At 35.6% G+C, this 19,600-nt stretch overlaps 2 protein-coding genes across 3 annotated transcripts; one reads left to right on the top strand and one right to left on the bottom strand.

Moving 5' to 3' along the window:
• Positions 1 to 1,531: 1,531 nt before the first annotated feature.
• LOC115982245 (putative axial regulator YABBY 2) lies at positions 1,532 to 10,706 on the bottom strand. Of its 2 annotated transcripts, none has more exons than XM_031104790.1 (6): positions 10,213 to 10,706; positions 7,883 to 8,002; positions 7,370 to 7,475; positions 6,453 to 6,501; positions 6,228 to 6,303; positions 1,532 to 1,917 (listed from the first exon to the last, which is right to left on the bottom strand). In XM_031104790.1, the coding sequence occupies exons 1-6, from the start codon at positions 10,285 to 10,287 to the stop codon at positions 1,795 to 1,797; spliced, it is 549 nt and encodes a 182-aa protein (XP_030960650.1). In that variant the 5' UTR covers positions 10,288 to 10,706; the 3' UTR covers positions 1,532 to 1,794. The 2 variants fall into 2 exon arrangements, with proteins under 2 accessions (XP_030960650.1, XP_030960657.1); XM_031104797.1 differs by lacking the exon at positions 10,213 to 10,706 and adding an exon at positions 9,678 to 10,192.
• A 4,874-nt stretch (positions 10,707 to 15,580) lies between these two features.
• LOC115950402 (golgin subfamily A member 6-like protein 6) lies at positions 15,581 to 17,058 on the top strand. Its single transcript, XM_031067609.1, has 3 exons — positions 15,581 to 16,087; positions 16,180 to 16,626; positions 16,699 to 17,058. Exons 1-3 carry the CDS (start codon positions 15,581 to 15,583, stop codon positions 17,056 to 17,058), a joined length of 1,314 nt encoding a protein of 437 aa, XP_030923469.1.
• Positions 17,059 to 19,600: the final 2,542 nt, after the last annotated feature.

Genomic DNA, 19,600 nt, shown 5'->3' with positions numbered 1-19,600 from the left:
TTTCACACCCATTTTTACTATACCAAGTTGATTCCTGCTAGCTAGCAAAACACAATTGGGTTTTTTGTTGCCACATATCACAGTTCTGTCCACTTTATCATATGCTTTTGCTTTGGGTATATATATACAACAAAAGGTAACTGTACAAGTGGTGGTGATATACCATGCACGACTTACCAGTCAACCTGCAAATGAATCACACACACACTTACTTTACTTCAAATCAACGGAACAAAATGCTCACAACCATCACCCACTGTGTCACTAGGTTTTCACCTCGTCAGCATGACAAAAGCAATATGCATTGGTTTGTGGGTCTTGTTAGTTGTTAGGCAATTGGAACTGTAAAAAAAAGTTCTGCCTCAAGAAAAAGAAAGAGAGAGAGAGAGAGAGAGAGAAATGAAGTAAGTAAAACTAAAAGCGTTACTGACTTAGCTATTAGTTATGCAAAGTTGCTTGAGATGCACTTGTTTGATAATTTGAGACTTGAAAAAGACAACTAGTATAATCAATTAAAGTGTTAATGACCCATTAATGATTAATTAAGAGTTTGCGGCTATTATATTGTATAGTTTAACTATTATTTTTCCTTTGGTAAGAGAGTGATTGACGTTTTACACAACAACCGACTGTTTTGGTTGGGTAGAACCTAGGTTTTCATCTTAAACTACAGCTTTTTTTTTCATTTTGTTTTTGTTTTTACTCTCTATATTTTACTTTATACTAACTTTTGAAAAAGCAGATTGATTCAACAAGGTATTGCACTAGTCAACAATCTGTGAATTGTGATGGATATATGTAGATGGCTTTCAAAGAATATTTGTTTGGTTTGGTTGGCCAACCTGAGCCTTAATAAAAGTTGTTTTCGTAAATCCCAAGGTTGCGTCGTCCATGTCTGTCACTCTGCATGCTTCTCGTGCCCTCAAATTCGGTGTTTAATTTCACTATCATTTAGTTATCTATCTTTCTTTTTTTATCATATTCATATATATACTATAAAATATTTTATCTCTGCTATCGATCAGTGAACGTGACAGGTGAGTGAACACATGCAATGCAAGAACTTTATCTATCATCCCCTTCATATTGCTTCACAAAGCTTCCGAGTATTGGACGGGACATGAGCTAGACACGTGGCGTTTTTGGACACGTCCCTTGTCTGTATACTGCGTAATACACAGTAGCACTAATGTTGCATTCTCTCTCTCTCTCTCTCTCACTTTGAGGACCACGTAACCCTATGTGTTTGTTTTTTTTTTTTTTTTTAGAAGTATGTGTTTGTTCCATGATCCATAGAGTTATGGCTTAATTCTTAACACATTTTGAAATGTGGGTTTTGTTATTACCACCATTTTAGCTTTTGAGGACCACGTAACCCTATGTGTTTGTTTTTTTTTTTGGGAGAAGTATGTGTTTGTTCCATGATCCATAGAGCTATGGCTTAAATCTTAACACATTTTGAAATGTGGGTTTTGTTATTATCGCCATTTTAGCTAGAAGAGAGAGAGAGAGAGAGAGAGAATTGTGTTGGTAAAAAAACAAGCGCACATTCTTCGATGAGATATATAATGTATGCTTAAAAGATATGAAGTACAAAGATAATAAATGCAATCACAAGAATAGCAGTCATCATTTCCAAACAGTTAGAAATGGAAAGCACACGATAATAAAGATGGTGGAGGTTCAAATAGGGGCATCCTGTTTGGTTAGGAGACTTTCATCAACCTCATAATAATTTCAGTAGTTACATAGCACAGAGGAACTAGCATGCTACTCACAGGGTACCATTCGGCTTTAGTAGAATCCATTAGACTTTTGACTTCCCTGATCTGTTCCGGCTAATGCCTGGTCCAACTTTCCCTGCTTGTTATTGCCATCCAGCTTTAGCCCAAAGTGAATGTGAGGAAAATGTGCCCACTGCAAAGAATACATTAAAGTTTTTAGCATCTTTAACATCATATTATATATATATATATATATATATGGATCCGGTTAATGTATGTTCTAAGGTATCTATTTTTGAAAAAAATTTCTCGAAAATTGAAAAAGTTGTCAATACTTTTTTGATTTCCAAAATTTTTTTTCCAAAAATGAAAATTATTGTGTGCCCTTAGGGTACACGTTAGTAAAATCCTATATATATATATATATATATTGCATTTTTATCAGTCATCACATTAGGAGTTGCTTGACTATGTTAAGTTTAAGTGAAGTCCAACCTGTAATATTTTTAACATTTTAAATGGGATCTAGAACAGAGACAAAGTTCAAAATCAAAACTAATTTTGATAGAACAAACTAAGTGTGGTATATGCCAATGCAAATGATAAATATAGAGTAGTGACAAGTGACAACATTGGTAATGATTTGAAGAAAAAAAAGATACATGAAATTTACAAAAAGCAAAGTAAATTTCGTCAAGCAATCATATTCATATGGCTAGTTTCTCTTTGTCTTGGTCTTGCTAAGAATATTCATTGCGTATTCAACAAGAAGATGCACTTAAGAACATCTTAAAGCAAGTGAAGTACTGGCAAAAGGTTTATTTACTCATGCTATTAGTCCCTCTATGAAAACAAATGCCATACAATAAATCATTTGGCACTGCCTTCATTGTATTCGACTTGATCATCATGTCTACAAATCAATGGGTATGATCCAATTTTACCAACTTTGGTTAAAATTAGTACCAGTGACATCATGAGGGATCATACCCATTAATTGTTAAACAAATGTACCCTTCTAATGTACAATGTAGTCAAACGATCATAAGAGGTGCAGGTAAACCTAAAACACAAGCTTACTTTTATTAATGCATTGAACAACATCATATGAGCATTAAATCTAACATAAACCTTTTGTCCCCCCTAATTTCTCACATAATTTGAACTGTTGACCTCACACGTAGGTAATTTTTTTAAGTTTTAACCCCCAGATGTGATTTAGCCAACAAGCAAAATGGCAAGAGAAGCAAAGCTTGTCCCATCACTGTGTATATATATGATTAAGAAAAGCAACTTGGATTCTTCTATATTTCGTGATTTAAGATTTTTTTTTCTTCACTCGTGTACAAAGTGTTCCGTCATTTAAAACGGAACATTAGATACACATTTAAATTTATAATATTTAATCTAAGCATTAAATTGATTCAATTTTGATAATTTTCCTTGATAAAGTTTAAGAGAAATTCTATGTACAATATTGTGCTGCATCATCCGGATATCTTATTTTTCCAAATTCCAAGTAAATAGAAACATTGAGATTATGCGAATTCCAAGTAGAGTTACTCGCTAGCTCTACGAGCTATGCGAGTTCAATGGATTGTCATGTGATATTTATTAAAGAAGACTTCATGTTAATAAACATTATACTATAGGTTATCAATATTTAGTGATCTTGGTGCAGCAGGTCCTTAAATTTGTGTAAAGGGGTTATTTATTTTTAGGTAAATTACCCCCCCCCCCACAAAAAAGCTATCTTTTTATTTTATTTTAGCAAAAAAAAATAAATGAAAATCTATCACCCAATTTATTATGCACTTCTTAAACCTTAAAACTAAAAAATTAACCAAAAATTAACTTTATTTGAAAATGAAAATAATCTCCGATCGTTATTAATTTCTATTAAACTAAAGATAAATTTATTAAAACTATCACCCAATTTACCATGCACTTCTTAAACCTTAAAACTAAACAATTAACAAAAAATTAACTTTATTTGAAAATGAAAATAACCTCCAATCGTTATTAATTTCTATTAAACTAAAGATAAACTTATTAAAGAGCCCTAACTTCAGTCTTAAACACTCTAATTCACATAAACAACCTAAACATTCAAAATTGGAAATCCCTCTGATGTAAAATAATTTAATTTCATATAAATCAATAACGAAGGGAGGTTATTTGCAATTTTTGGGTAATGTTAGCGGGTTGATTACTTAGTTTTAAAGTTTAGGGAAATATTGTAAATTAAGTGATATTTTGAGATGGTCTTTACCCCTATTTAAAAAGATCAGGACATCGAAACCTATGATATGGTAGAATTTAATGCAATATGCAAAAAGTAATATTCAAAAATACCACTACACCATCCCCCCCACCCTACCCCCTAGTACATGATCCAAGAAAATCTAATACCCATACAATCAATATAATACCAAACTCTAGTAAAAGCACGTGATTAGATAACTAAAAAACACTTATCAGTATTTTTATAAAATTAAAAATTAAAAAATTGGTTTACCTCCGGTACTTTTTAAAAATGAATCTTTTTTTTTTTTTAATGAGAGACTGTCACATCATCCACTAACTAAATAAAATGTGGAAATTAAAACTTATTATCATTTGCCATTGTATATTTAAAACAAAAGAACATGTCCAGTTAAAAAAGTATTGAAGGTAAACCAAACCAAAAAAATAAAATGTGATGTAAGTGTATATCTATTAACTCATCACCCATGAATTCATTATTTTTCTACTCTTCCCGTATTGATGATTTCTAAATTTTATAATAATAAAAAAATTAAACAAACAAAAAAATGCTGTGAGAGAGAGAGAGAGAGAGAGAGAGAGAGGCAATATTGATATTGAAGAGCAACTCGGCCTTAAATAAAGGCAAGGTCATCGATTGGAAGATTTTGTAGGGAGAAGAGTGATGGGACTTGTTGAGGTCGTCGATGACAAGGGGTATGGCCACAAGGTTGGCTCGACTTCTTGAGCTTGTTTGCATTAGTGTCTCTTTGTTGATGGCTGAGAATCCAAGAGAGAGATGAGCAGGAAAAGAAATAGTAGAAGAGAGAAAGGGGGATTAAGGGGAAGGGGGGGGGGGTTCATGTTGAAAGGGCAAAGTACTTTATGATTCGAATGGGTTAGGTTTACGTTGTGAAAAATATATGAGCCGTTTGGTAACCTTGTTCTAGCAATGTTGTTTGTATTTTTTTTGAAATACGTATGGGTGAAAAAGTGTGTGGAAATGCATGTAATGTAGTTTAAAAACTGAAATCATGTTGTTAAACTACTCTACCAAACGAGGCCTATAACTAGAAGGCCACAACCGACCACTCACTCACTCGAAACCTAACCATTCAAGTTGAGCCAGATTAGCAAGTTGTCGATCATCTATAGTGGTGCCAATGATATGTGTTGTTTTATCAATGAATTCTTGCAAATTGCTCCCAATGGGTGTAATACCACCATAATGAAATTCAAGGGTTGTTGGCCTTTTTTCATTGGAGTGAATTTTATAGATTAATCCTACATAAGTGATGTCAGGTACATAGCATTCTTGTTTTATGAAGTTTAGAAGAGGTGATTGATAAACAGTCTTACCTCATTGTTTTAGATAGTAATTAATCCTACGATAATGATATTTGTAATATACTTCCAACTTATGATAAAAGAACCCTAGAATTAATAAAAAGGTTGAATATTGCATTGCTAGAATTGGTGTTAAGGGAAAAAAAAAATGAAAAGAAGAAGAAGAAGACAGAATTAATATAAGTTTTCCATTAATATGACTGCCTAAGGTAGCGGAACTTATATAGGTCATAATATAACAATGATGGACCACCCCTCTGCCCTCAATTTATTAATTCTTGTAGTGTGAGTGTGACCTTTAGAGTTTGATACATACATTATTTACAGTCATTATGACATCTATGAAGCTAGGTTGTTTGGCTATTCCGTATGAGTTCACTGATATAACTTAAAACCACCGGCATTCATTATAGTTTACTACTTAATTTGTTTACCCTAAAGACAGAAATAGTAAGTACCTAAAAATGTGGTAGAATATTGCTTAACTTACAAGATTGTACTTGCTAGCTAGAGCAACAAAAGGTCAAGATAAGAATTTCTTTAAATACATAATGGCCTCTTTTTCACCATGGTATAAGGCTTTAGATAGAACTATAAGGCTGGAAAAAGAGAGAAAGACAAAAAGGAAAAAACTATAGAGCCCGACATATAATAGATCTGTTTGCCTAGGCTTATAAGTGGACTTGTTTTTTAAGATAGCTTTTGAACAGTTTTTTGAAGCTTCATTTTTCTTTGTTAGGCACAGTGTATGTACCTTTACCTAAATTATTCTTTAAGTCAAATAAACGAATAGATTTAAACTATCCCAAGTGAACATTGAGATGGTTAAGGTTTTGAGAGTGGATTTGTATTTCATTTTGTCAGGCAGCAAGTAAATTAGAGCGATCTAAATGGTTTTTATTCACCACTCACATTCTTTGCAGCTGTACTAAAAGCTTCCCTGTGGCTGATATCAGGATTACTAGCCTTAATCCTTTGAATTTCCTCCCTGCAAAGTGCAACAAATAAGTTACATGCAAACTCAAGGTATATGCATGTTACTAATCTCTCAATTTCAAGACCAAATCCAATTCCTACCATCACTCATAATCAAGTTAGTCTGAGAGAGAGACAGAGAGTAAAAACCATTTTACTTACTTAATAAACCTGTTATATGCTGAAGGAACCCGTTGTCTCTTCTCTGGGGCTGTGATGTACAAAAAAATTTAAAACACAATTTAGATTGCTTTTATCAATTGTAAGTACAATGCTTTGAATACAATTATAGGCATGGGAATTTGTTGCATAATGAACACGTGTATGATTAGTTTTATTAAGCATTGAATATTGACTGACTATAATCTTAGATATACTGGGAAGCAGTCCAAAATTTCATGGTCTCTTAACATTCCATCTGTTAACCTATGCTGTGGTCCATTGCTCCTTTGTTTTTTAGGCACCTAGTGCAACTTCTCAATCACGCTCCATCTGTTAACACATGCTGTGTCCTGGTGTATTATTGAATCTGAATTAAATTCGCATAGTCTAGACCTCTAAAGGTAGCCTATTTATTAGAGTTCTTCGGGAAAACAAAATTGGAACTGTATAAGACAATGAAGGTTCTTAGGCTACCTCTGCTATGAATTAATGATGAGTCAAATTAGTTAGGTAAAGTCACCATCTTTGGAGGGTCTGTGGATGAGTAGAGACTAAAATCATGTGCTTAATTTGGGCACTTAGAGATTTGCAAAACTATTAAACTTATAATATATGACCCATGGCCTCGATGATGAAGTGGTTCTGCCTGCTTATGTACTTTTGCCAGTTGGGTAGAGACACTGTGTACAAAGCTTTTGTGGCCATCATTAATTAAGCCTAAGAAGTTGGTTACACATTTAAACTTTATTGTATTATACTACTTATAGTATGTTCCTACAAATATGTTTCATACCTATGAATGTCTATATATGTATACACATTAGTACGTAGTTCATAAAAAAAATGTATACACATTAGTATAAACTAATTAATGAATATATATAGAGAGAGAGAGAGAGAGAGAGAGAGAAACTTACGGCGAATGGGGGCCATTCTGGGTTGTTCATGCTCTACAGTCTCAAATGCAGAAAACTTATTGCATTTGGAAGATGACCCACAGTCATCAGAGCTTATGTGCTGCTTCTGCTCCAACAAGAGAAATAATTAGACCACCATATTTACACTAGCAAAATCTTTCCCCTTATTGTTTGCTTAGGGAGAGCTTTGACTATGATTTTTTTAGTCAAAATTACAACTTAGCTTGATCGGAATCTTGGAGCATTTTAAAGTACTAAGTTATATACAAAAGGAAATTAAGTCCTTTCTTAGACTAACTAGCAAATTAAGTACTAAAAACATTCTAATATTTTGGCAGAGAGAATAAAATATAGTCACCCATAGCAATCTCCAAGAGAAGCTCTAACTCAACTGGCACATTCTCTTTTAAGTAGAGGGTGAGATCATAGTTTTCAAGACCCGTTGAGTGACTCAACAATAAAAAAACAATTTCCAAGAAAAACGATTCCAAAGGATTTTGATAACATATATACCTGGGGATCTTGCGGAGGAGCTGCTTGAACCGTAGCTCCCATGTTAACTGACAGCAAATTAGCACAATGTCCGCATCTTACAGTCACCATGTTGAACAAACTGTTGCATGGTACACTAACCTGCCAATACCCATTTTGCAAAACAAAAACAAAAAATCATTTCTGAGATAAAAAACCATGTTTTGGAACTTTTGTCTTGTGTAACTTTGAAGCCCCCAGCTGGCTCTCACTATCTCTCTTTCTCTTTCTCACACACACACACATCCAAAGTATATGGAACCCAAAATGTTCTACAAACAGAAGTACACACCATCACACCGTATTAAACCCTAACCCAAAACCTAAAGCATTACACCAATAAGTCAAGAATGTGGAGCCTCAGCCATTTATGACATATAAAGCTCCCAAGATTTTTAAAAAAAAAATGAACAAGCAGTAAAGAAATTCTTACAGATCAACAACTAGCTAAACCGCACCTTCTAGTCTATGAATCTAGAAGGAAATGTTAAAAAATATAGAAGAAGAAGAAGAGGAGGAGGAGGAGGAGGAGGGATGGATATGCATAAATTTCAGCAACTTGATTATATATCACTTTCATTCATCTTTTAATAATATTTTTTTTCTGGGCAAGAAAAATGTTTTGAATTCACTCTGCAAAGAGGGCAGCCACAGCGCTAATTAGCATTGACCTCTAGAACTAACAGGCCTCACATGGGTGATAACTATAAGGACTTCTTGCCCTTCATTCATTTTAAAGTCTCAGACTTTCTCTCTCTCTCTTTTCCTTTCGGTGCGTCTCCTGACTTTTCTGCTCACTGACACCCGCAAGCAAGATTATGAAAAATAGAAAATATAACTTTTCTACTAAAAAAAAACAAAAACAAAAACAAAATTTACAGAGAGAGGTAGATGAAAACGACGTGACTGGAACGAAAACCATAAAGGCCATCAACCATTAACCCACATCATCATGAAACAGACTAATTTACTGCTCTTTACAGTGTTTAAGAAATATCACAGTTTTTTTTCCTTTTATTTTTCAAAAAGAGAGAGAGATATACATTACATAGGAGAGAGATGCATAAAAGGGGTGGTTTGAAAGAGGCATCCTATGATGAAAGAGAAAAGCATTTGCTATGGCTATGATTTTCTTTGACAGTTCTATCTCTCTCCACAAAATTCTTGTAGAAAAGAAAGCAAAGTACTCATTTTTCACCAGAAGCAAAATGCGAACATGAATCTATGCGAAAACTTTGATATCTTTGATCATAATAATGCTTCGCTGGCGTTGTATAGGTGGGAACAGAAGCACCCACCTCCAGGAGATAGCATACCAGAGAGAGAGAGAGAGAGAGAGAGAGAGAGATCATACAATGAATGAAGTAGTGCATCACGAGAAACAGTGATAAAAGCTGGGTAATTACTATCCTAGAAACAGTAATTGACTACTCTTTCATTGTAGAGTAGCATGAAACTGTGTTGAGGTCTGCAAAGCTAATTCAAAGCCTCCGCCTTGACTTTTACCGTGACTTTGGAATTGGGAAGAAGATAACCCTAATAGCCTAATATCAACCTAGCTCTTAAAGTTGATATATATCTTCGTATATCTAGCTGCAACCCTAGTTGGTCATAGCTTCAAAATGCTTTATATTTGAAGATGATAGGGATCGCTTTCTTTAGCTGGCAGCAATCGCTTGTCACTGTTGAATTTTTTTTTTTTCTTTCACTACCAAACTTTGTGTTGCAGGAGTGCGAGGTCTAGAACTAGAAGATCATCAAAAAATTTTCATAGTACCTGAACTGTAAATTGCGTTTCTTCATCTACTCTGGGCTTAACATCCCAACTCATATCTAAGCCCGGTCTCAACCGTACATGAATTTCTCCTTGTTTGCAATGGAATCTTGATGCATATATGGAAGCTTTGAGGGAAAACCCAGTTCAAATTTCTCATAAAATATAACACATGAGACAAGAATCTTTGGTTAATTCCATGTAAATCAAGAAACCCACGAAAGATTTTCAATTGGGATGGAAAATTTTTACTAAAAATGGAAACTTTTAAAAGCTTAGGATACAATGTAAAAACTACAAAAGCACATCTTGCATCTAAATTCTTGCAAGTTGTTCTAAGCTGGGTTTGGATTTTATAGCTAATATAGCTAGTCAGCTAGGCAGCCCAAAAAAAAAAAAGCATTTTGATGATAATCATAAATCGAGCTAATCAGAGAGCTCGGTTTGGTGGATTCAGTAGTGGGAAAAGAAAGCTAGTTTGGGAAGGATTAGAAAATAGAAAGAAACATAAAGAAAGAGAGAGAATTGAGGGCTGTACCGCTAAAATGGTGTTGCAGAAGTTGCAGTGAACATAACAAACACGTTCGGAGGATGCCATCATGTCCAGTGACATAGTTTTTGAGCTCAAATTGTGAATTATATAGCTGGATCAAGGAGAATTCTTTAGTTCTTCTATAAAGAGAGAAAGAAGAAAGGTGAACAAGTATATAGGAGGAGGATTGTGATCAATCAATAAGATGGAATGGGAACAAAGACAAAGAGAAGAAAATGTTTTTTTTTTTTTAATATTTTGGAGAGAGAGAGAGAGAGAGAGAGAGAGAGAGAGAGGTGTACAAAAATCTCAATGGTAAGGATATGAGATGACTAGTCTGGTCGGGAAAAACAAGTGAAGTGGAACTGTAGGAGTGGGGATAGTGGTTTTTTTTTTTTTGTAATGTGAAGAAAAGATGGTTTATGGGAAAGGTGGATTGTGGATTTATGGGAGAGAGAGAGAGAGAGAGAAGAGAGAGAGAGAGAGAGAGTGGGGAAGGGTGTGTGGGGGTATGTGTGTGTTATGATTGAGAGAATGAGTGGGTGGGAGTGACCCATCTCTAACCATCCTGGCTTTCTGTAGCGGACGAGGGGGGCGAGTTATTAATTCTTGGAATGTTTAGAGATTATCACAGAAGTAAAAAGAAATTTCTGGGAATCTGAGTCGTGCTTAATTAGAGCTTAAGTTAAATAATAGTGGGTTAATCCCATGTTGGAAAATAAGTGTAAGTAAAAGAGGTTTAAAGTCTGTACTCTGTATCTAAGAGTTAGGCCTTTTTAGATATACACTAATGTAAGTTTCTTTAAAAAACTTTCTTCCCATTAGGTCTTTTTAGATATACACCACTGTAAGTTTCTTTAAAAAACATTTTCTCATTTCCCGTGTGTGTGTTTAAAATACTTAGTATTCGCTTTAGTTTTTACTAACAGGCGCATAGTTTTGTAGTTGAATTGACACTTTTTATGTATAGATTGCTTCTTTGTTTAGGGGGAAAGAATTCAAACTGTATAGTTAGTAGCACATTATAATTATCTCAAAAAAAATTCTCTTAGGATATATATTAATAAACTAATTTAGAAAACATTTTATAAGAAAATTAAAAAAAAATAACTAATTTTTTTGACAATTTTTTCAATTTTTCATAAAAGATTTTTTAACATTGATAATTAATGTATGTCCTAACAGGACATATTAATTTTTACTACTAATTTTATTATCAAACATTTACTTATTTAAAAATTTACTGATCAATAATCTGATAAATAAATAATTTTTTTTTTGTTTAAAAATTACTCATCAATTTGTAAAATTTACTAACATCATTCATTTTTTTATCAACGGAGTTGGTTTATTATATTTTTATTTTGTTGTACTTTTACCATATTCCTTGACATTTTTCTAGCAAGTTATTCTATGGACACACACTCTTGCACATATTTAACACAATTTGCACATTTTTTTAATGTGTGATTTGATTAGACCACTTACACATAAGAATTACCACAAGTATTTCTGAAAATTAATTCAATTATTACTTGACATGTGTACTAGTTATAGTAAAATGTGTGCAAAAATATATCTCAAGAATTTTTATTTTGGGTTAAATTTGTTGCATACAAATTATTTTACATACCTTAAAAAAATAACTGAAATTTTAATCTGGGGATGTGTAATAAACACTGCTATTTTGTTTTCTAGCTTCCATTTTCAACTTCAGGCTAGACATCTTACCAGAAGGACTGTCCAGAGTTCCAAATACCTATCATGTTGGCGAACCAAGCTGTCTTAGAATTATTAATCTCAATCAATCTAGTCAATTACCAACTGTATGCATTTCGGTCTCAAAAGTTGTCAAAAACCTACATTGTCAAAAAAAAAAAAAAGGTTGTCAAAAACCTACATTTTCAGTGAATACAGCAAAAAATTTTGAAACTACATCAAGTCAAAACATATTGGTTATCAAAAAAAAAAAAAAAGCCGACCTTTTCTTTTCCTTGTAATGAAAGTCATTCTATTATTATAATTATTTATTTGATTAAAACTAGCCACTGATCATGACTTCTTTGAAGTCCTTTCAAAAGAACATTACTTTTGTCTATTTGTAACAAGCTAATATTCTCAGCACGAATTCCTAGTTATTGATAGGCCTGACTGGGAATCAAAACTCAAAACAGAATAAGTTCTAAGTAAGAGACATGCTATGCTACTACACAACTTGAAGAAAATGAGTATAAATGGTAAGTTTAAAAGTGGCCCAATTTCATGCTAAGAAAGAAAAAATAAAATTATATTGAAGTGGGAGAGGGGATTTGAATCCAATTTCTTATCTTGGGGAGAATTGAATAATGCCATCGACAAGGTTCTTGGCTTTTTTTTATGCTCACATTTATTTGATTATATGCCAATCTTTATAATCCCCCAAAAAAAAAAAATGTCAATCGTTATTTTATAGATATATATATAGAGAGAGAGTTGGGTTCAAGTTACACCTAGTGTAACTCTATTAATATTACACCACTTAATAAATTGTTATTGAATTCATATTTTGAAAATCTTACCACTGAATTACATGTTTTATATGTTTTTAATATGCATGCCAATTTTTATGCCAATAAGATGCTATTTACTATTCAATTCATAAACTCATATTTTATGCAATATTGTAAACTACAAAAACTTGAATTTAAACAATTAATCGATGACATGGCTATTGATCTTTGAAACTTTGCAAATATGGAAAATATACAAAGATAATGTAATCCAACGGTTGATTTTTCAAAATTCATATTCAATTAAAAAATAATGAGTGGTGTAACATTGTTTAGAGTTATATCTAGTGTAACTTGAACCCAACCCATATATATATATATATATATCATCTTTACCTCAAAAAAATACTATATATTGCCAGTGGTTACCTTATTGTAATACTTAGCAAATTAAACCATATTTAAGCACCCAATTTTATTTATATTTTTTCACTCAATTTTTTAGAGAGTTTCAACATATGACGTCTGTAAGGACTCAATTTGTAACGATCCCAAATTTCAAATTTGTATTGGGTTCAAACGTTAAAGGCCCAAACAATAAATTTGTAGAGCATGGATGTCAAAGAACTAAATTAATTCCAAAAGAAAAACAATTACACTTCACGTTTATAGATGGATTAACACCAATATAATGATCAATTTCTCCTTGAAACAAGTTAAGTTCTTTATTTCGTAAGGTTTTCTTCTAAATACTACTCGTTTAGAAGTTCTGATCCCCTTTTCTCAATGCATTCTTCCATGTTATATACTGCCCTCTTGGTGTCATCTTCACCACACACGTGTAGGTTGGGTTCAGGGGATCCCTTCCTATCCCATCCAACACCTTCTGAAACCTCCAACCAGCAGCTGTAAGGCTGCTTCATCACTGCTCAGGCATCACCTCCACATTAATGCGGCCAGAGAGTTGGTTGAAAGGCAATTAATGCGGAGACAGCTGTTGTTAAAGATATTTGTTTACCTTTTCTTTCTTACCATTGGTCCCATGTCCCACCTTTAGTGGTAATGTAGCTCTGAAGTGTGTTTGTAACAATATGGCGTTCAGGTCATCCTCGGACACATATTGCCAAGAAGGATTTTGTCCTCGGACGAATATTGAACTCACCTCACATGATATCTACTCTTCTTTTCATTTGGTTACCCTTATAACCTGATATGGGCCTCCTTGGACAGTTTTGTGTTCTCGGATGGGCCACAGGCCCAGTTAACACGGTTTTAATAATTATTGATTAACCGGCCCCCACAATAGCCCCTCAAAATCTTGCTTTTCGACTCCTCGGGAGAAAAGATTGATTTTGATGCCACAAGCCCATACCCTTTTATGTTTTGGGCATGCTCCTGACGCTTCAGCATCCCGAGCGTGGCAGCATTAAATTTTGGTGACGCCCTTGTCTCCCACGTTCAACGGTAAGATGTAAATTGAACAGTAGGGGGTCTATCTCGTTTCGCGAGCGGGAACTTTCCCGCTCATAACATTTACACGACTATAAAGGAATTCTCAAATCAATTCTTTTTCTTACCTTCAGCGATCACACAATTCTAGAGCTCATACACTGAACCTATCTTTATCCTTTTTCATCGTTTTTCTGGCATCTACAAATACTAAAATCTTGTCCGAGGACCCTCTTTCAAACCTGTAAGTTTTTTTTAAAACCTTTACCACTTTCATCTTAAACTCGTTAATTTCTCTACTAAATCCTTTAGGAAAATGGGGAAAAATGAGGGTAAGTTTCGATGTCTTGTTGAGTCTGAGGAAAGTATGAGAAATTTCTGCTCTAAGTATAGAATGCTCTCAACAGTGGGTAAGAGGTACGTAGCCCAAGGGGAATGGGCCGATACTAGAAAAACAGGGGAAGTGGTTATTCCCATGATTGCCTTCATAGAAGGCGGAATGACCATCCCCATGGGTAAGATTACTAGGAGCTACCTTAGGTTCTTTAGGTTATCCCCAACTCAGTGTGCCCCAAACATGTTTAGGGTCCTGGGAAGTATAAAAGTTTTGAACGAGAGAATGGACCTAAACCTGACCCATCATGACGTGAATTGGGTGTACAACCTCCACCATTTGAAGGGGCAGAAGTATTATCTCAAGTCAAGATATCCCAAGGTGAGGCTAATTCAGTGCCTTCCCACTTCAAACAAGAATTTAAAAGAGGATTTTCTTATCTTTTCTGGGGAATGGCATGATGGTCTGCCATGCCCCACAGAGGAAGGAACACCAGGTGGGAATGCAGTCATAGATTCATAATGTTCAGTTCATACATATTTTTCCTTTTTTTTTTGTTTTGAGTCTTAGTATTCTTATCCCTAATGACGCTTCATTTCAATTCAATGATTTTGTAGATAGACATTTCACCAAGCCCAAACTTAATTTAGTCAACAAAGCAAGTTTGGATAGGGTATTGAAAGCCGAGATATACATGAACGAAGCCGACGACCAACTCCGGGCAGCCCATTTAATCCTCGGCTACACTCCCCTCTCGTTTACTTTCCAAGCGCCGAAATGTGTGATCAGAGCCCACGATCCTCAGCTTCATCGTATTAGTGTTGCCTACAAGGGGTTCATCGTTCCAGAAGGTATTCCACTTCCCAAGGATACATCCCGCACTGAGCCTTTTTTTGTGGCCACCATCTCAACAGGAGCCTCTTCATCCCAACCTGTCCTCAAAGAAGAGGAAGTAGAAGAGAAAGAGGAAGACGAAGAAGAAGAGGAAGAAGTTGTAGAACTCTTAGACTCCTCGAAAGATTTTTGGGTTTTTGATCAACCTATATGCTCCGAGGAAGATCTTGACGAGATGGGAATACAGAGGAAGCCCTAAAGAAGTTTAATGGAGTTGATTGAGAATCAGCCTGGAAAGAATGCGCCGGCAAAATCAACGCAATCCCAGATTCCTTCTCTTCCTACCAGGTCTCCTACTCTTGCTCCTCACCAACCTTCTCATCAACCTCCCCAGCTAGTCAGAACTGATGCTGCCGAGTTAAAAAGGCGCAGAGAGCAAAAGGGGAAGGATGTGGTGGATGCTGGCAAGTCCCGTCCGACCCGGGAGGAGGATGCCCAGCGAGCTACAAAGCAGCAAAAAACTAGCCACCCGGCTCAGCGAGGCCAGGAGAGGTCTAACATTCAACTTCCTGAGCCACAAGCATGGTTGCCAGCACCCATGCACGGTGGGGAGCCTCTACGAGATGATGCATCTATTAGGGACTTCAATGGTGGCTTTGGGTTTCACATGGCCTCGGCTATAGAGGAGGCTTTGTTACTCCCAAGAGACATGGCCAAAATAAAAAATGTAAGGAATAATGAACTCATCCTCAATAATAAAAGATATTTGGGAATGGTATAGTGCTAACTCTGTTCTTTTTCTTTTTGTGATCATTACTCACTGATGTGTACTTTTTACTGACTATAGCGTTAATTTCTTCCTTTTAGATTATCCAAAACACTTTTAAGCTGGATGAGATACTCAATAGCTGCTACAATCAGCTAGAGGATGAAAGGAAGAAACAGGCGATGGCTGTACAAACTTTGACAACATCCGAGCAAGACTTGGCTGCTGCGAAGAAGAAATTACTTGTTGAGGAGCAAGCTTGCAAGAGCACTGACTCAGCCTTGGAAGGCTTTCAAAAGCAAGCCGAGGACCAGGAAAAGCGCTTACGTGAAGCAAATGCAGAACTAAAAGCTACCTGGGAGCAAGTTGCAGTCCTTAAGAAGCACTTGGAGGAAACCCAAAAGCTGAGGGAGCAAGCTGAAAAGTCCAGGGAGGAAGCTGAGAGAGCAAAGGCTGAGGTTGAACAGGCAATGAATGAGGCTGAACAGAAAGGCTATGAAATCGGTGTGGCTGAGATGGAGGAGACACTAAGAGCAGAGGTGCCAATGGTGTGTCGTATCTACTGCGCCCAAACTTGGGATGAAGCCCTTAACTGAACTGAGGTTGAGGCTTCATCCAAGTTGAGGAAGCCAGAGAACGTGTTCTACCCTGAAGCAATCTACACCTCAGCTTCTCCATCCAGTCAAGCTGAAGACACTCTCTCAACCATTAATCCTAATGAGGAGGTTTTGCCTCCAAGTCTTCCTTCTCCTGGCCAACTAAAACCAGCTAAAGGGAATAATGCCCCTCCAGAATCCTCCTTGGACAAGACTGCAGTTGCTTCTGAAGCAGAGGTGGCCTCTCAGGGCTTTCAACAGGATTTGACTTCCACAGTCATGCCAGCTGGGGGAGCTACTAAGGATAAAGAGGGAGTCACTACCTCGGAGGCAGATAAATCAGCCAACCAAGCTCCAAAGCTCCAAATTAAGTTGAAAAAATAGGACTTATTTTGTAATTTGATTAGGACTTTTGTAAGGATATTTATATTTATTTGCTTATTGTTATTGCCGTTTTATCTTATTTTTGTACTTGTTCACTGTGTTATCTTAATTTGAATGGATTCATTTTGACTATCTTTTGTTTGCAAGAGAAAAAATAACTTATAAATATTAACAATTGGTGATTAAAAATGAGTGATAAACATTAATACTATGAGGTCTCAGGGAGACATTTTGGATATATACACATTCTTTTTAATCAATTGAAAATTTAGGGAATGTTCAAAAGTTGGATAAAGTTGGGTTTACAGTACTTCAATTGTACATTAGATGATGTTCATAGGCTTCTGTTTAATACTCCAGTAGATGTCATAGGGCATTAATTTTCACTAAATTTGTGGTCCAAGGACCTGACATAACTTAGTTTCTGTTTAATACTTCAATAAATATCATAGGGTATTAATTTCCACTAAGTTTGTGGTCCGAGGACCTGACATAACTTAGTTTTTGTTTAATACTTCAGTAAATATCATAGGGTATTAATTTCCACTAAGTTTATGGCCCGAGGACCTGACATAACTTAGTTTCTGTTTAATACTTCACAAGATGCCATAGGGCATTAATTTTCACTAAGTTTGTGGTCCAAGGACCTGACATAACTTAATTTCTATTTAATACTTCAATAGATATCATAGGGCATTAATCTCCACTAAGTTTGTCGTCCGAGGACCTGACATAACTTAGTTTTTGTTTAATACTTCAATAGATGTCATAGGGTATTAATTTCCACTAAATTTGTGGTCCGAGGACCTGACATAACTTAATTTTTGTTTAACACTTCAATAGATGTCATAGGGCATTAATTTCAACTAAGTTTGTGGTCTGAAAACCTGACATAACTTAGTTTCTGTTTAATACTTCAATAGATGTCATATGGCATTAATTTTCACTAAGTTTGTGGTCCGAGGACCTGACATAACTTAGTTTCTGTTTAATACTTCAATAGATGTCATAGGGCATTAATTTCCACTAAATTTATGGTCCGAGGACCTGACATAACTTAGTTTCTGTTTAATACTTCAATAGATGTCATAGGGCATTAATTTTCACTAAATTTGTGGTCCGAGAACCTGACATAACTTAGTTTCTGTTTAATACTTTAATAGATGTCATAGGGTGTGGAAACACAAGATGCATGATCAGCATAAATTAAAGGAAAAACCCAAACTAGACTACTTTTATTAATAATAATACCTCTTGAGATTATTTACATTCCAATGATGGAGTACAGCTTTTTCATCTAGGTCTTCCAGATAATAGGCTCTTATTCCGGCTACTGAAGTAATCTGATAAGACCCTTCCCAATTAGGCCCCAATTTTCCCCAAGCTGGATTCTTGGTGGTTCCCAGAACTTTCCTCAACACCAGATCTCCTACGGCTAACGGTCTCAGCTTCACATTAATATCATAGCCTTACTTGAGTTTATGCTAGTAGTAAGCCAATTGGATCATTGCATTCTCCCTTCGCTCTTCGATCAAGTCTAAACTTTTTCCAACATCCCATCGTTACTGTCCGAGGAAAATGTACTAGTCCTTAACGTTGGGAATCCAGTTTTCAAAGGGATGACGGCCTCGGCTCCATAGGTCATGGAAAAAGGAGTTTCTCCTGTTGACCGTCGAGGCGTTGTTCGATAGGTCCAAAGAACATGTGGCAATTTCTCCACCCATTTTCCTTTTGCATCATCCAACCTCTTCTTAAGTCCACCGACTATTACTTTATTAACAGTTTCAGTTTGCCCATTCTCTTGAGGATAGGCTGAAGTGGAATATCTATTCTTTATACCTAAGTCTGAACAGTATTGTCTGAAGGCCTTACTATCAAATTGAAGGCCGTTATCCGAGACAAGAGTGCGCGGAGTTCCAAATCGCGTGACAATATTCTTTCAGATAAACCTCTTAACATCTACGTCTCTGATGTTAGCCAAAGGTTCAGTTTCGACCCATTTAGTGAAATAATTCGTGACAACCAGCAGATACTTTTTGTTTCCTAAGGTTTTAGGAAAAGGACCGACAATATCCAGTCCCCATTGAGCAAAAGGCCAAGGGCTGGACAGAGGGTTAAGAATTCCTCCAGGCTGGTGGATGTTTGGAGCGAACTTTTGACACTAGTCACATTTTCTAACATACTTCTGCGCTTCCTTCTGCATATTTAGCCACCAATATCCTTGAGTAATGGCCCGGTGTGATAGGGACCTTCCGCCTGTATGACTTCCACAAATGCCTTCATGCAGCTCCTCTAGGAGTGATTCTGACATCTCAGGATGTACACAAAGTAGGTACAGCCCAGAGAAGGACCGTTTGTATAACTTTTTGTCCTTGGATAACCAAAACCAAGTAGCTTTTCTCCGTATTTTCTCAGCATCTATTTTCTCTTCGGGCAAGATGTCACTTTCGAGGAATTTCAATATGGGATCCATCCAACTCGGCGCTAAATTGACTTGATGAACCTGACATACGTCCTTTTCTGGTGGGGTGGGGGTATACAA

The sequence above is a fragment of the Quercus lobata genome, chromosome 1 (assembly GCF_001633185.2).
Source record: "Quercus lobata isolate SW786 chromosome 1, ValleyOak3.0 Primary Assembly, whole genome shotgun sequence".
Classification (NCBI taxonomy): Eukaryota; Viridiplantae; Streptophyta; class Magnoliopsida; order Fagales; family Fagaceae; genus Quercus; species Quercus lobata.
The sequence above is the reverse complement of the archived record's forward strand: the minus strand, read 5'-3'. Positions and strand labels throughout refer to the sequence as shown.

What these genes read in the sequence shown, in the direction of transcription:
- LOC115982245 (XM_031104790.1), bottom strand. Translation starts at nt 10,287, where the DNA reads ATGTCACTGGACATGATGGCATCCTCCGAACGTGTTTGTTATGTTCAC. An exon ending in CTCCTCCGCAAGATCCCCAG is followed by an intron (nt 7,476 to 7,882) that starts GTATATATGTTA and finishes TTGTTGGAGCAG; the next exon opens with AAGCAGCACATAAGCTCTGA. An exon ending in GCATATAACAGGTTTATTAA is followed by an intron (nt 6,304 to 6,452) that starts GTAAGTAAAATG and finishes TGCACTTTGCAG; the next exon opens with GGAGGAAATTCAAAGGATTA.
- LOC115950402 (XM_031067609.1), top strand. Translation starts at nt 15,581, where the DNA reads ATGGAGTTGATTGAGAATCAGCCTGGAAAGAATGCGCCGGCAAAATCA. An exon ending in ATAAAAGATATTTGGGAATG is followed by an intron (nt 16,088 to 16,179) that starts GTATAGTGCTAA and finishes TCTTCCTTTTAG; the next exon opens with ATTATCCAAAACACTTTTAA. An exon ending in TAAGAGCAGAGGTGCCAATG is followed by an intron (nt 16,627 to 16,698) that starts GTGTGTCGTATC and finishes GCTTCATCCAAG; the next exon opens with TTGAGGAAGCCAGAGAACGT.